The sequence below is a fragment of the Amia ocellicauda genome, chromosome 7, assembly GCF_036373705.1.
Source record: "Amia ocellicauda isolate fAmiCal2 chromosome 7, fAmiCal2.hap1, whole genome shotgun sequence".
NCBI classification, from domain to species: Eukaryota; Metazoa; Chordata; class Actinopteri; order Amiiformes; family Amiidae; genus Amia; species Amia ocellicauda.
In genome coordinates, this window is record NC_089856.1 from 29,730,495 (window position 1) to 29,746,201 (window position 15,707).

Consider the following 15,707-nt stretch of genomic DNA (forward strand, 5'->3'; position numbering starts at 1 on the left):
ATATTTTTATTTCCTGTCTAATAAATGAAACGCTGAAAACCCCTTATTCGCTGAGCACTCTGGGTGATGTAGTTCTGTTCTCGACCCCGGAAGGAGGAAGTAGGCGGTGAGAAAGCGAAAGAGAGAGAGAGAGAGAGAGAGAGAGAGAGAGAGCAGATCGAAAGGAGGGCTGGGCTCTGTGTTGGTGGTGCATTCCAGATCTGGATGGCTCGGAAGACTGGAGGACGAGGATAGACACGGTGACAGTGGCAGATTGGATCATTAATCCTCGGTCGTTACCCCGCAGGCAGCCGGCGGGGCAGGTTCGGTTCTCCTTCACGTCGCCGTCCCGGCAAATATGGAGATTCTGGAGGCGGAGGCCGGGGAGCGCAGGTGAGTGACGATCCAGTTTCTGCGTTTTCCAGAATAGCAAGGTGTGTGTGTGAATGTGTATATATCTGTGTATGTGTGAATATATGTGTTTATGTATGTATGCGAGAGCTTCTCGCTGTGTGTGTTGAGGGCAATGGCATGTCATTCGTTTCTGGAAAAAGAAAGCGGCTACTGTGGCTGTGCCGTCTGTAAATGCTCCTTAAAAACAAATGTCGTTTTTCCATCAATATTGGTAGCATATAAGTTTGTTTTGCCATAAACAACTGAGTGCAAATCAATGTCGTGTATGTGTATTTATATGTATTTTAGCTCTTAAGAGGTAGTTGTGTCGAGGGTGGAGGGCGACAGTGGTGTCCTGTGGTGTGGTGGTACAGGAGATATAAGCACACACATATCCCTGTGGTTTTGTCGCTGCTGGAAGACTGTAACACGTATGTGTGTGTATGAATCTGTATATTTGTTAGAGCATCTGTATGTTTTATGACAGTATTTAATGTAATCGGTGAACACTTAAGTATAGATTTCAAGTGACTACCAATTTGTCACAAACAAATGTGTCGTTTGGGAGGGGGGAGCCCCAAGTGCATTTGCATATCATATCAAATCACAACCAACCAGTAACAAAGTGCACTATGATTAGTCATAACAGGACTGATTTGAGATCTTTTGGTTTTTGAAGAGCAGATAACATTATTTTTCTAACTGCTGCAATAGAGCAGAAAGCCACTTTATTTACATTTTGGATGGGGACATTTCAGCCCTGACACTCTCTATACCGACCCTAAACAACCCTCTTCAAACACTCCCACCACACTGCATTATGTTGTTAATAATCACATCAGGGTGGAAGCAAATTGAAGAGCCCTAGAGTAGTGGTGGGTGAACACTGGTCCTGCAGGACTACCGTGTCTTCTGTTATTTGTTTCACGTCAGCCCTGAATTACTTAATGTATTTGATCAACTCAACAAATTAAGCATTGCTTCAAGGTTATTGGGTTTTAAAGTGGCGTTAAGTGGGGAAAGATTAGATTAACCCAGACTAATTAAACCACACACTGTTTAATCACTGTAACACAGTTTGATCTCCAGTCGAAAGGAAGCCAGAAGACCTTGTAGGTTCTCTGTATCAGGCTTACAGAGGCCTGCAGTCTGACCTGTTGGATAGTCTGTCTCTGTAACGGGGTCAGGTGAAGTCAGAACGCCTGGAGATCTTTTATCTTAAACATTCACGTCATACACTTTCTCTCTGGTACTTCCTCATTGCTCCCACCCTCGACAGGGCAAAGGGCAGCAAGCACTGGGCTTTATGTGCCTTAGTAAAATGGAGGGGGAATGAGGAAGCTGGCTGGCATGTATTCCAGACTGCAGTGTGTGTTTGGGTTTGTGTGGATGTGCATGCTTAAGTTAGTTTATAACAACAGGAGATGCATTATCAGTCAGTATAATTTATACAATACGCTACTTTATAACGTCCTTAACAGCTGTACAGTTTCACGTCACAGACAAGTTTGTATGGCTGTATTTATAAACATGTCTGTGTGTGTATATAAGGATAGCCAATCAGACTTCCATTTGCACAGAGGTTTGATCCATTCCAGTCTGTGTGAGCTACAGGCTTTTGTATGTAGGCCAAGTACCTGAAATCTGTTTCCAATGGGTTTCCTTGTAGCTGTATGTATATTACATACCTATATCATTATATATCATCTCTACTGATTAAATAGTCCACTGGTGGGTGAACGGCCCCCTCTTCACTAGGGGACGGAGCCATGACTTGGCACACTGGCTAGATAGCTTGGTGAGTGCAAAACCTGAACCCTGGTATTATTTACAGTGATCATAAACTAACCAAGCCTCCCATCTCTATGTGTATGTGATGTACAATATGTGTGCCTGTGTTGGAAGGACCCAACATTCCTGGTCCTGCTGCAGAATGTGTCAGGGCCCTGGAAGAGCTAAACCAGTAATTCAGTTAATCTGTTACTTTATATTCCCTCTTAATTAACCTTTAAGGTGCCTTCTCTATGTCTGGGAGACAGTGAAATTGTCTTCTGATTTCTAACCTTCTGATCTGATAAGCCTCTATCAGGTGCTGCTTTTGGAAGAGCTGATTGCTGGGAGGGTAGAAACTAATTTCATTTTATTTGAAATGTAATCTTGTAATAATTTAATCTTATTTTAATGTAATCTTTTTTGTAATTCTCCACTGCCCCCCAGGACTCCTTTATGCTTAATAACAACAAAACAAAACAATGTTCACTAAAATGCAGGAAAGTAGAACAATGCATATCTCTTTCATATCTGCAGTATCTTTAACTAGATTTTTACCTTTAAATGTGCAGTTAATGTTGTCTGTTCTTATTGATTAGTGTACTGTGTGTATCCGTTGTATCTGCTATGGCAATACTTGTATAATAGCTGTGACAATGATGCAGCTTAAATTGAATTGAAGTGTGTCTGTGTGTGCAAGTGCTGTCTGATATCAGCATGCTTTTTAAAATATTATTATTTACTCTTGTCTGAAAAGGACCTGTTATAAATGTCATGGCTAAATCAGGTACACACTACTGAGATTGGTCTTACTTGCTGTTATGTGTGGCATCTGTCTCAGGCTTGCATAAGGCACTACAAATTCCTTTTAGGAGCTGTGTGTGTGTGTGTGCACAGCGACAGTTTGCTGACTTGGGGGAACACTGGGAAATCCTGGAAGTGAGTCTGCACAAAATCACTGCGGACTCTGCGCTTTTCTTCCTCTTCTCCTTTAGTGGTTATTTTCTGTTCCTGTGGTGTTTGCACTGTAGATATCATTGTAAAGGGCACAGATACTGTCACCCTCATACTTAAGCTCAACCCCTTCCTTGTCTTTCTTGTATTATTTGATTGCAATTTATCTTTTATCTATCTCCTGTTTGGGCAACATTATTCCTGTATGCACGCTCACCCCCCCAGTCCTTTTATCACTGTGCTGTATTGCTTTCTCTGTGATAGGTCATTCTCTCTCTCTCTCTCTCTCTCTCTCTACCATATTCTTTTTGCTGTGCAGCCTGTCTCTAACTGAGCTGTACCTTCTGTCTCTAATGCTCTGTTGAGCAGTGCTGTGTCTGTTTATCTGTTCTGTATCTCATGACTCTGCACCCCCTCCCCAGACGAGAGCATTGGAAGCTGCTGTTCAGCCTGAAGACGACCGTGGAGGGGCTGCTATCCACCAATAACCCCAACGTGTGGTCTCGCTATGGGGGGCTGCAGCGACTGCACAAGGACATGAACTATATCCTCAGTAATGGCCTCAAACACGACCAGGTACAGGGTCGGGCAGGGGTAGCAATCTTGTCTTCAGTTCTGAAAGTCTCCTGTTACAAAGGCATCTGGCAAATCGAGAATAATTCATTGAGTTTGTGTGTGGCTGTGCTGTGTTCCAGGTGTACTGCAAGCAGAAGGATTATTGGCCTTTCGTGTGGTGTGTGCGCCTAATCAGTCCACAACTGGCTGTACATGTGCAGAAGGTACTGAACACACCCCTCTCTCATTGTCTCTACTGCACCCTCTCACTCCCACTATGTTAGTTGTCAAACTGTGTGTGGGACATGATCACTGTAGCTCTCCCCCTCTTCTCATCTGTAGTTCAACCAGCTGGAGCCAGTGTCCGGACAGGGGCTGTCCACGGGGGAGGGGCACAAAGCGGAGCGCTGGCTGCTGTACAGTCTGCAAATCCACTGCCTGTCTGCTCAGCTACGCCCCCTGCTGCGCTACCCCGACCACACGCGCAAGTTCTACAATGGTGAGGCAAAGTGTGCACTTGTAGTTAGCATGTATGTGGAAGTGTTGGTTGGTGTGTTAGTGTCAGTGTGCTGTAATTGCAATACGTTTTCATTGTATCATCTTTGTCTTTCTTTCCCCTCTCCTTCCAGAGGGTGCATTCGTGCTTTCGCAGCCCCACGTCTCTGCCATGTTCCAGTGTCTGGAGGCGGTGGAGCAGAATGACCCACGATTGCTGGCCCTCATCGACACGGGCAGGGTGAGTGGCAATGACTCTCGAGTTGTCTGCTTCACTCTTCACGGACTCCCTCACAGTCTATCTGTCTTACTGTCTCACTCATTTTCACACACTTGTCATGCCAGTTAGCACACTACTCAATCTGAATCCGCTTTCCTCTCTCTCCCCTCCAGCTATCCCACCTTCAGCAGTCTCCCATTGGTTTGCTCAAGAGTCAGAGTCTGTGTGTGCTGCCAGGGTCCGAGGTCAGAGCGGACAGGGGGGTGAGCAGGCATTCATTCACCACTGTGCCCCAGTGTTACACGGCCTCACACTCCACACCCAGGCAGAGAGAGACAGGTACAGAACACATTGTGAGCCCGCGACTGTGCTGTGTTTTCATACAAACCCGCCAACTCCTCTTTCTCTCGCTCCTTTTCTTTCTCTCTCTGCAGGTGTCTCTCTCTGTGTCAGTGCAGCTGGAGCTCCTTGGGTGTGTGGAGATCAGCAGGAGAGCCCCCCCCAGTCCTCAGATCCACCCCCTCCTGCAGTCCCTCAAATCTCCCTGACGGTGCCCACCTCTCCGGTGCAGGGAGTGGAGGTGGGGGAGGGGGGCGAGGGGGTAGATTGCGACTTTGATGATGGACCTGAATACCTGGCCATTGGTAACCTGGGCCAACGGCGGCGCAGAGGCTCCAGCCAGAGCTCCACCCCTAGTGACCAGGAGGAGGGCTCTGTCGCTGGGTGTGGGCTGCTGGGCCCTCCCCCACGCCGGTCCTCATTCTCAGAGGGCCAGGGGGCGGATCGCACGGGGGTGGCGCGGCGGGGACACGCGCGCTCGTTCTCTGACACTGGAGTCACGCAGAAGCACAGCCAAGGTGAGGCGGGGCTGGGGAGGGGCTCCGGGGGACACAAGGACGTCTGTGTGTGCTTGGGTTGTTGTGTGGGTTTCTGATTGTGAGGAATAAGGAGATATGGTGTGGTCTATCGGAGCTATTATCTTGTTTATCCCGGTTGTTGTTGTTGTTCAGTAGCATTTGAAATGGCAGTGTAAACACTCGGCGATCGGATCAAATGTACCTCTCGGGGAGATGGTACAGATCCGGAACAAATGCATCGGTAGCATTTGATCCCGGCAGTGTAAATGCGTGACCAGCTCAAGTTCTGGCTTGCACTGCGGCGCCGTGTGTTTTAAAGGCAGCCTTCACATCAGTGGAGCAGATAATGGAACACTTCCCTACTGCCTGTATTATCAATAAAATATAATTAAACAATAAATGGCTTGTTATTTTATGTTAGCAAGAAATATTTAATTATATTTTGATGTAAAATGTTTTGGTTGTGAAAAAATATGCAGATGGGTTGTTTTACTTATAATTACGAATATACGAATAATTAGTAATAAAATAAAAGTTCTTTATATAGCTCTGTGCTCTAAATGACTAATTTAATATATACATATAATAAAGTTTGGACTTACGTGCTAGTGCCCATGTGAAGACCCCTCGGGCTGCTGACAGTTAATCAAATGGCAGTGTAGACGTGACACCACTGATCTGGATCAAATGTACCAATGCATTTGATCCGGATCATGAATGGCAGTGTAAAAGCGCCTTATCTTTCTCTCGTTCTTTCTTTTTTTCTCTTTTGACCCCCTACTCTCTCCTACTCCAACCACTCTCTCTTTCTCTCTCTCTCTCCCTGTGTAACCCCTCTTAACTCCTCTCCCTCTCTCTCTTTGTGCTATGTGAAGGAGGGGGACACAGGAACATCACCATTATAATAGAGGACCCGGTGGCAGGTTGGCAGTGCTGGCGCTGCACTTTTTCTTTCTCTTCCCCTTCCTTTATCCATCAACCCCTCCATCAACCCCCTTATGTACCTGGGCATGTACCCCAATCAACCTGCATTTCATATGGTTATTACTGTACAGACCTCTGTTTTATTAAAATGAACAACTTTGACAGAGATAATCTATACACGTTGAGATGAAAACAACTACTGGGCATGAACACACTACTATCTGTTCCAGCTTGTCCAGGGCTTACTGTGCAGGGTCTGACCCAGGCTAATATAGTGCTGTGGGAAAATGGGACAACAGCTCTGTGGGTGGAGGGGGGGTGGTATCATTTGAATATAACAGGGCTCTGTACTTACGTGATCCTATCAGTGTGATTGTGATTCTTTTTGTGTTTGCTATGCTATAACACTGTGTGGTCTGGGCTGGGTGAGGCTGAAGCGTGAGTGCAGGCCCAAGGAGAGAGAGTGGACAGCGGCTAAGAGAATGAGAAAATATAGAGCATGAAAGAGGAGGAGAAAAAGGAGAAGGTTTTGAGGGGGTCTGTCTCAGCCCAGGCCACAGTCTAAGCTAATTTGTCATATTCACAGGAGTTTTTATTTTATTTATACTTATGTATGTATTCATTTAATCATTTGTTTATTTGTGAATGTTATTTTTCTTTTGCAAGATTGTTCACATTTGTTCATTCATTCAGTGATACCAGTGATCTGTTGGTTGGAGACAGACAAGATGTACTCTCTGTGTATATATATTTTGAACTGTGATATATACTGCACACTGTATATGTTACGAAAGGACATATTTACTATAACCCTCTGCGTATATTTGGTATGTCTATATCTGTTTATATGTCACACCCCCTATCACAAATGTTGCGAATATTCTAGCCAAAATGCAAAACAATTGTAGATTAGTAGTGCACTACAGTTTGAGCACAAGTGGAGAATCTGTGGAGACGTTCAATATGGCTGACCTGTGTGTTTTTGTGTGTGTGACAGAGTCGCAGGCAGAGGTGTGCGCATTGAAGGAGTGCGGTGCCTTTTCCCCACAGAGCAGTGAGAACAGCACACCTAGTTCTCTGTACATGGAGTCCGGTGAGTACGGTACTGAGTAATTAATGGAAACTTTTATAACTTTGTGTTTATATTGATTGTGAGGTATTTTTTTATTTAAATGTGTGATTTCTTTCTTGTGTGTGTGTGTGTGTGTGTGTGTGTGTGTGTTGCACATCCTTGTCTGTTGGGTGTTGCTTTCCTCGTGTCCGTGTGTCATGTCTGTTGTCTGTTGTTGTGTGGCATGTTGCAGATGGGTCTCAGTATGGCAGCGTCTCAGAAAGCATGTTCCGCCGGCCTTTGGAGGGACAGAGCCTTATCAGCTACCTCTCTGAACAGGATTTTGGCAGCTGTGCTGACCTGGAGAAGGTGAGGCAGGGAGGCTACAGTGGAGGAAGAGGGAGAGTGTGAGAAGGAAACAAGGACAGAGAGAGGGAGTGATGTACATAGGCACACTGGCAAAGTGGAGTGGGGGGGGGAGACCAGGAGTGAGGAAGTGGTGGAGGAGAGTAGGGAGTGGTGATAACGGTGCCCTGTGTCTGCCCACAGGAGAACGCCCACTTCAGCATCTCGGAGTCTCTGATCGCGGCGATCGAACTCATGAAGTGTAACCTGCGTGTGCGTGGCGAGCTGGCGGGCGAGGCGGAGGAGGAGGAGGAGAACGACACCGAGATCCAGCAGCTCAAACAGAAGATCCGCATCCGCCGGCAGCAGATCCGCAGCAGTCGGGTGCATCCGGCTCCGCAGTCTCAGCACAGTGAGTTCCGTGTATATCAATTTTTTTTTCTCTCTCATCCCTCATCTACTTAGACCTCCCCTTGTTCCCTTCCTCTTCCTCTTTCCCTACTCTTCCTCTTTAAATCCCTCTCTTTCTCTCTCTCTCTCTCTCAGCATTCATCACCACAGACAGCGGTGGCTCGCAGCCCAGCTCGGAGGAGTCTGTTCATCTCTCTGACTCCGGCTCTGCAGAAGAAGTGGAGGAGTGTGAACTGAGAGGTATGGAGAGAGGGAGGGAGGGAGGGAGAAGGAGAGGAAAAGGATTCAACGGAGAGATCAGGTGTCGAGGAAGAATCCAAGAGGCAGAGACCAAGGGGAGAGATAGGAGTTGAGCGAGACAGTGAAGCTAGGTTTTGGGGGACTTTTGCTTGGCTAAAGACCTGTGTATCTTCAGTTGGTTGTATATACTAGCAACACACTCACTGAATTTCTCAGACTTGAATGATCTGTGTCCTCTGTTATCCATTAACTCATTCATTCCCATTACAGGCTGGGTTTTGTGTTTGTGTGGGTGTTCTTTATAGTGTGTGAGGACGCTATTACGGGATGAAATGCTTACAGAAAGCCCAAACCCTATCACTGTCGGTACCTAAACTGGAAGCCTGCCTAATTTCTCTCCATGTCAACTTGTTGCCGGTTTCTGCAGATTTACATTTGCAGTTTCTCTTCCTAGACAGTACTGTGAGATGGCCGGAGATGCTACCGTAGAGCTGCTGCAATCCTGACTGTCTATCTGTAAAAATGTACTACAGACTAATTCACTGTTAGTGTGTTTCAGCAGAGATGCAGGGTTTGTAGGGCTCAGAGCTTGGGTGTGTAGTGTATGTTGTGGAGAGCAGGATTCTGTCATGGGGGTTTGTTGTCATGGCAAAAGTGTTTGGTGAGAACTGGCTGTCCTGGAGGAGGTAGAGGCATGGCACGCATTGGCCTGCAGGTTTTGCCTGGGTTTTGTCAGCATGGAAACAGTGCCCATTAAAGTCTCGTTGTCCCTCAGATGGCAGCGAGGGGGGTTCCCTGCTGGTGGTGTCGAGGAGTGGGCTTTCACTGTCCCTCGCCTCCCTCTTCTCAGGTACCAGAGACTTTGCCCCCTGCGCTGCACACAGAGGGAGGGGTTTGCCTGCTTGTGCAGTGTGTGCGTGTGCGTGTGCGTGTCTGCCTGCCTGGGTGTGAGGGTTAGAGCTCCAGTGTTGGTGTGTGCGGGTTTGTGTGCATTGGAGGCAGAGGCCTGTGCTTTGGGTGCAGTAGACGTTAGTAGCTCTGGGTTGTGTTGATGTCTTAAGGGTGGAGTTCACTCACTCACTCACTCACTCACTAACTCGCCCATTCATTTCTCAGTTACTCATTTGCTGGCTGCATCTTCAATCATGTACCCTACCTTTCCCTTGGCTCCCTACTCTAGAGTCTCTGCTTTAGGGCAGTCCTTCAGTCCTTAAGGAGGATCTGCTCCTCTGCCAAATGGCGATCACTGTCGTTGGGCTTGGTACAGCAGATGTTGACACTCTGCATATATCGATTAGGCCATTAGCAGAGTGAGTGTTACGCTCCTAGTTTCCTAGTCTCAAAGGGAGGAGAACAGGGCACAAGGGTGCAGGGTTCGATTGAGGAGACAGCTGCTTGCTCATCATTCACTCTGTTCCTCTGGCTGGGCAGTCAGGCTCTGGCTCAGCTCTCCCAGGGCCTGGCTCTCATCCCTCTATGCTGCTCATAATGCTCCTGCAGCGTGCATGCGTGCGTGCGTCTGTCTGTCTGTCTGTCTGTCACCACACAACCCCCACCAGCATCCCCCCACCCCCACTGTGCAGGAAGGTTTTGACCTCTCACTTCTCATCATAATGTGCTGTCCCTGTTTCCTGTGTCTAGATATCTGATTTGTGTATGTGTGTGGGCTGCTTTGTTTTTTTGTTTTTTATTTATTACCAGGGTTACATTTAAACCAAACTTGATTTTACTCTCTCCCTCTCCCTCCCTCCCTCTCTCTCTCTTTTTCTCTCTGCCTCTCCTTCTCCTGATTTTCTCCCTCTAGATGCCGATATCAAGCGTACCGTGACGGGCAGCACCAGCAGCAGGTCGTTTCTGAGCTCGGATTCGCTGTGAGTGTTTTCTCCGGCACTCCTCTGTGCTCTTCTTGTTTCCTCCTCTCTGTATTCCTCTCCTCTCCTCTCTTCCTGTCCTGCTCACTCTCACAGCAGTCTCTCAATCTCTTTCTGCTTTCTCACTCTAATCACCCTGTCCTCTCCCCCTCCCTGCCCAGCACTCACTCGTTCCTGCAGTCAAACTCTGCTGAGTCGGTTGCCATGGGGTTACTGCGGCAGTTCGAGGGCATGCAGCTCCCTGCCGCCTCCGAGCTTGACTGGCTGGTCCCTGAGCAAGATGCACCTCAAAAGGTAGGGGCCCTGTCCCAGGCACACTGCATTACAGCACAAAATGGCGCAAGGAAATATAATCCAGTGTAGTTGCAACTTTGTAGTGCAGTACAGTCTAGCATAATACAGTATAATACAGCATAACACTATACCCTGAGGCTCAGCACATTACAGCGATGTAGTACGGTCCAGCTCCCCTGACTCTCGCCTGTCCCGTCAGTTGCTGCCCATCCCTGACTCGCTGCCCATCTCCCCCGATGACGGTGAGCACGCTGACATCTACAAGCTCCGTATCCGGGTGCGAGGAAATCTGGAGTGGGCGCCCCCTCGGCCACAGATCATCTTCAACATCCACCCAGCGCCCAAGTGAGTACAGCAGGGGGCCAGAGGACAGCAGGAGGAAGGGGTGGTGGGGGTTCAGTGTAACCACAGGCCCCCCTGTGAGGAAGCCCTATTAATTTTGGATTTATACTTTAAAATGTTTAAAACCAGTAGTGAGTGTTTTCCCAGCCAGTGCCAGATTTAACAACTCTCTCCTTCTATGTCAGGAGAAAGGTGGTGGTGGCCAAACAGAACTACAGATGTGCTGGCTGTGGGACCCGTATTGATCCAGGTGAGAGACAGACAGATGGAGTGGTGCATAAAAAGATGGGTGTTGTTCTGAGAGAGATAGTGTGTGTGTGTGTGTGAGTGTGAGAAGGAGCACTCGTTATTGAGGAGACTGTTCATCCTCTCTCTCTGTCTCAGACTATATAAAGCGTCTGCGGTACTGTGAATACCTGGGCCGGTATTTCTGTCAGTGTTGCCATGAGAATGCGCAGGCCGTGGTCCCCGGGCGAGTGCTGCGTAGGTGGGACTTCAGTAAGCAGCCCGTCAGCAACTTTGCTCGCGACCTGCTTGGCAAGATCGCTGGGGACCCCCTCTTCAACCTGGACGACATCAACAGCGCCCTCTACAGGAAGGTGAAGGCGCTGGAGCAAGTGCGGGTAGGCAGGCCACATACTTACACACTAACTGACACTGTGATATATTCATTGATGCACACTACGGTTGTTGAGTGATGTCTTCATTTCTATGTCTGTGTGTCTCTCTCAGCTCCTGAGGGTTCAGCTGTTCCACATGAAGAATATGTTCAAGACCTGCCGCCTGGCCAAAGAGTAAGGGCCCCCCTTTCATTGAAGCAAATGTAGGAATAGTGCGTTAGAGGGTACAGTGGTGTACAGAGCAGTACAATACAGTGTTTAGTACTTGTAAAGGTCAGTATAGTGCAGCTGAGTACAATGCATTGAGTTACAGTATAGTGGGGTCTCTTACACTCTCTCTCTTCTCCCGCTCCTCCTCTTCGATCTCAGTGTTTTGGATCAGTTTGACTGTGTCCCAGGTCACCTGACGGAGGACCTGCACCTATTCTCACTCAATGACCTCAGTGAGGTGCGCCGCGGAGAGCTGCCCACCCGTCTGCGAGAGCTATTGCGACTGGGTTCTATACATGTTGCTGGCTGTGTGGTGAGCATCACCTGGCACACAACCACTCACACTTTTATATAAATATGTACAAACACACACACACACACTGATTGACTGATGACTGATTTCTCTCTCTTCCTGCCGCTCACTCTCTGCAGCTGTGCCAGGCAAAGGGGTTTGTCTGTGAGTTCTGTGGGAATGACAAGGACATCATCTTCCCCTTTGAGCTGAACAAGTGCCAACGCTGTGAAGGTGAGGCTCAAGGGCACCACTCCCCCTGCTGGCTGGAGGGTTGTTTAGTGTTGCCAAAGCAGTGGGTGAGAGGGAGAAGGCAGTGGAGAGGGGAAGATGGAAGGAGAGGAAAGTGCAGTGGGGAGAGTGTGGCGGAGGTAGTGGAGAGAGGCAGACAGAGGTGGAAGAGAAAAAAGCAGAGGAGGGAAACTTCACTGTCTGTGCCGCTTCCTCAAATACCTTGGGAGGACCAGGATGGGCAAGCAGAGAGCAGTAGAGAGGATAATTGACAGGCAGAGTAGGAAAGTAACGAGAGGAGGGAAGACAGTGAGAGCAGTCAGAAGGCAGCCCAGTGAATTGCCCTATGACCAAGCGACAGTATGTAGCTCTGTGTGTGTTGCTGTCTTTGAGCTTGTGCATGTCATGTGATGATAATGCAGTTCTATTAAATGGGATGTGGAATGTGTGAGCATACAGCCCTCTGTGTAGAATCCGTCTGGTAGTGGGAGCAGATAATGCTGCGCTCTGTGAGTGGTCCCTGTATTAGTGAAGGGGCTGTCTAAGCTGCTTGGTGGTTAGGGTGGAGGGGAGTCTCATGTGTGAGGTGGTGGCGATAGGTCAGCTAGAAGTGATTTTGGAGACATGGTAAGTAGGCTTTCTCAGTGAATAGTTGCTTTAACTTATGATCCTGTTGGTGGTGGTGGTGTTTTATAAATTTTCCACAGTACTGTTACGTTTGAATATTATCTGCACACGAACAACTCAGCGGAAACTGGTATTAAAATAAAATCTGCACAGACGCAGGTCACTCAAGGTCAGATCCATTATAAATGGCAACTATAGCTTGAGCTGAGAGAGGTCACTTGCACTTAGAGCATCTCTGTTACTGGCCTTAAGGTTTATTTTATATATACATATATTTTTTAAAAGCATATTTTCTGCATCTATATATTATTTCTGATGCATATGTATTTTTTCTAGTGCACAGTTGTGAATAGTAAGTTGGTGTGGCAGCAACAGCAGGGATAGTGCTGATCTTTACTTAGTTTAATACCAACATGCTTGTAGCTGAACACACTGTAGGCTGAGAAATATACACCTAGTTTGTTTGTGTGTATGTATGTGATATATATAATTTGTCTCAGTGTGGGCATGCCTGCACACTGTCTGATCTGTCTCTAGACCTGGGTTAGGCAGAAAGGCCACCCACAGGGCAGTGACTTTGATCTGCACTACTTCTGGAGCCACCCTGCTTTTATACTTGGCCCCTCCCCTGACAGCGAGATCACCGTCCCATTGCCCCATGGCTCTGTTGTTTCTCACTGAGCTAAAAAGTGGTGAAACCAGTGAGACGAGCAAGTGGTGTGGGCTAGTGGTTAAAGGACCTGCTTGTGGAACTGAAGGTTGTCCATTCAAATCTAGCCCTACAGCTGAGGGTTGGATTGTCATAGCTTGTTTTGTGTTACGTGATAAAAAAAACAGCAATTTCAGTTGTTTTACTGAGCCTCAGATCTCAAGAGGCTAAACAGTCGTTGCTCATTCCTTGTTCTTGTATTTTGTCTTTTTATTTTGCCTGGGTTCTTACTTGAAGAAGTTCTCCCTTCAAGTTTTTGGTTCTTTGAGGAGGTCAGTTTGGTAGTGTGGAGGATTATGTGATTGATCCCTGGGTGCATTGCACTAACACTTCACTCTCTTCCATATCTCCCCTTCTCTCAGACTGCAAGGCGTGTTACCATCGGGTGTGTTTTCGGGGGCAGCAGGAGTGTCCGAAGTGCCTGCGACTGGCCAAGAGGAGGGAGCGGCTGGCGAGGCGGAATATGGAGGAGCAGCAGGACCAGGGGGAGGACGAAGGAGGGGGCACACCAGGGGGAGCCTAGCTTTGCCCCAGGGGAGTGGAGGAGGAGGAGGAAGAGGGGGAGAGAGACCAAGTGAGAGAACCTGAAATTAAAGTACAAAAGACTGTCCTGTAGAACTTGCACACAGGTGCAAACGCCTCCATTTTTATTTCTCTCTCAACTACCCCACGTCCTTCTCCCCTGTTGCCCCACACTCCCTTCAGTCTGCGAACACTGAAATGCACAGCTGCAGTACATTCATCAAGTGGATTAGCACCCCCTGTCTGCCGGGTGCTTGTGGATTGTGGGGGGAGGGGGGCAGCTGATGCAGAGACTATTTAATTGGTGGGTTCCTTTTGCCGGGCGGCTATGGGTCTCTCTGTTTCAGACCTTTGTATTACCTAAGACAATACCATGAATGTATTTCTGTCTTCGATCCAGGCGGTAGAGTCTGTTCTGTGCCTCTGTGTCTGTGAGTGAACAAGAGTAGAGCTGGGTGTGAGAAACACTGCACAGATCAGCGGGCGATTGCTGTGCTATGTGTTGGTGTGCGAGTTTGTCCTGTTGTACGCATCAATGTGTCCGTATCACTGCGTGTGCAGGTGCTGCCTTCAGTTTTGTAAAAGAACGCACATTTATTTTTTCCGAGCAGCTCTGATTAGTGATCTTGTTGCACTGCTGTAGAGTGTCCGTGCTGTGCTGTGTACGGCTGGACGGTGGAAAGGATGTAAATAGTATTGAGTGGAGTATCACGGGTGCTGGGGAGAACAGAGGGAAGATTTTGTGGCAGGGGGTAGGGGGGGCGCAGTAGCCAGCCCCCTAACAGAGCAGGTGTTTTCTCCAGCTGCAACACTCCATTCTGCATCTCTGTCATGTTGTTGCATGTCTAAAGCTATGATTTCTGGCAATCTGGTGGGAATGGCATTGATTTTTTTTTTTTTTTGTTCCTCACTTTGTTAACGATTACCTCTTTTAATTTAATTTGTTTTTTGTTCACACTTATCCTGTATCCTGTATATATCCTGCTGTGTGATTATGTCTACTGGCGTACAGTTGCCCAGTCCTATAGAAAGTGTTGCAGCAGATGTGCACACACTGAGGAACAGTCTGCTGAGCTCAGAGAGTCAATCAGTTCTTCTCAGTGCTTTGCTTTGAGATTATCTTGCAGCACCTCAAGTTATTAAATAACTTTTGAACCTCCTTCATGGTCTGACTTAAATTTGTATCTCAGCCTTTAGCATTGTGAAATTGTAATAAAGCCAATAAACCCTGCAGGCTGCTGAGGTGCTGTTCAGATTGTTTTACTCTCTTTGGTTTGCAAAGCTGCTCCAAAACACAATAGGCCTCACATTTCCTGTAAATAATTGTAAAGGTTTACAGTAGCAGGTAGCACCTGCTTTATGGACAAAACAAATTCCATGTAATTACATTGTTTTTAATGCAAACCACTTTGAAAATGCAGCTTTTTGATCCAGTGCAAAGTTTCCTAGTTTCTGACTCCAGATCACTTCCAGACCATTTTTTACATCAGTTTAACTTTAAAGAAAAGAACAAAGCTTGGTTTTATCTGTTTGTTTTTGCACATTTGTTTTCTCTTCCTAATTTTGCACTTTAAGATTTAATTTTGTTTGCTGCTGCTGCTGTTGTTGTAATCGTCTTTGAAATTCAATAGTCAGTTTAGCTGTGGAGTGATAAGCGGTGAAGCTGACTTGTGTGGGCTGACGTTTACTTGGAGATGGAGAAACTCTTCATTTTACACTGGAATAAAAAGCTTAGAAAGTTGTCCTGTGTCTCAGCTGTTTACAGTGCGGAAGTGGCAGGGGCTGGGGCACTGCT

General features: G+C 47.3%; 1 protein-coding gene across 2 annotated transcripts; it reads left to right on the plus strand.

Moving 5' to 3' along the window:
- Positions 1–121: 121 nt before the first annotated feature.
- Positions 122–15,654, plus strand: rubcn (rubicon autophagy regulator). 2 transcript variants are annotated; one of them, XM_066709081.1, is made up of 21 exons: positions 122–372; positions 3,519–3,672; positions 3,792–3,875; positions 3,994–4,150; positions 4,281–4,387; positions 4,540–4,705; positions 4,801–5,223; positions 7,145–7,240; positions 7,452–7,567; positions 7,748–7,955; positions 8,090–8,194; positions 8,970–9,044; positions 9,999–10,065; positions 10,227–10,359; positions 10,559–10,704; positions 10,887–10,951; positions 11,086–11,324; positions 11,434–11,495; positions 11,691–11,844; positions 11,964–12,057; positions 13,753–15,654. In XM_066709081.1, exons 1-21 carry the CDS (start codon positions 338–340, stop codon positions 13,911–13,913), a joined length of 2,847 nt encoding a protein of 948 aa, XP_066565178.1. In that variant the 5' UTR covers positions 122–337; the 3' UTR covers positions 13,914–15,654. The 2 variants fall into 2 exon arrangements, with proteins under 2 accessions (XP_066565178.1, XP_066565179.1); XM_066709082.1 differs by lacking the exon at positions 8,970–9,044.
- Positions 15,655–15,707: the final 53 nt, after the last annotated feature.

Excerpts from the sequence above, each read along its gene's own strand:
- rubcn (XM_066709081.1), top strand. The coding sequence starts at position 338 with ATGGAGATTCTGGAGGCGGAGGCCGGGGAGCGCAG. Across the intron at positions 373-3,518 it reads GCGGAGGCCGGGGAGCGCAG|ACGAGAGCATTGGAAGCTGC; the intron begins GTGAGTGACGAT and ends CCCCCTCCCCAG. Across the intron at positions 11,496-11,690 it reads ACCTGCCGCCTGGCCAAAGA|TGTTTTGGATCAGTTTGACT; the intron begins GTAAGGGCCCCC and ends CTTCGATCTCAG.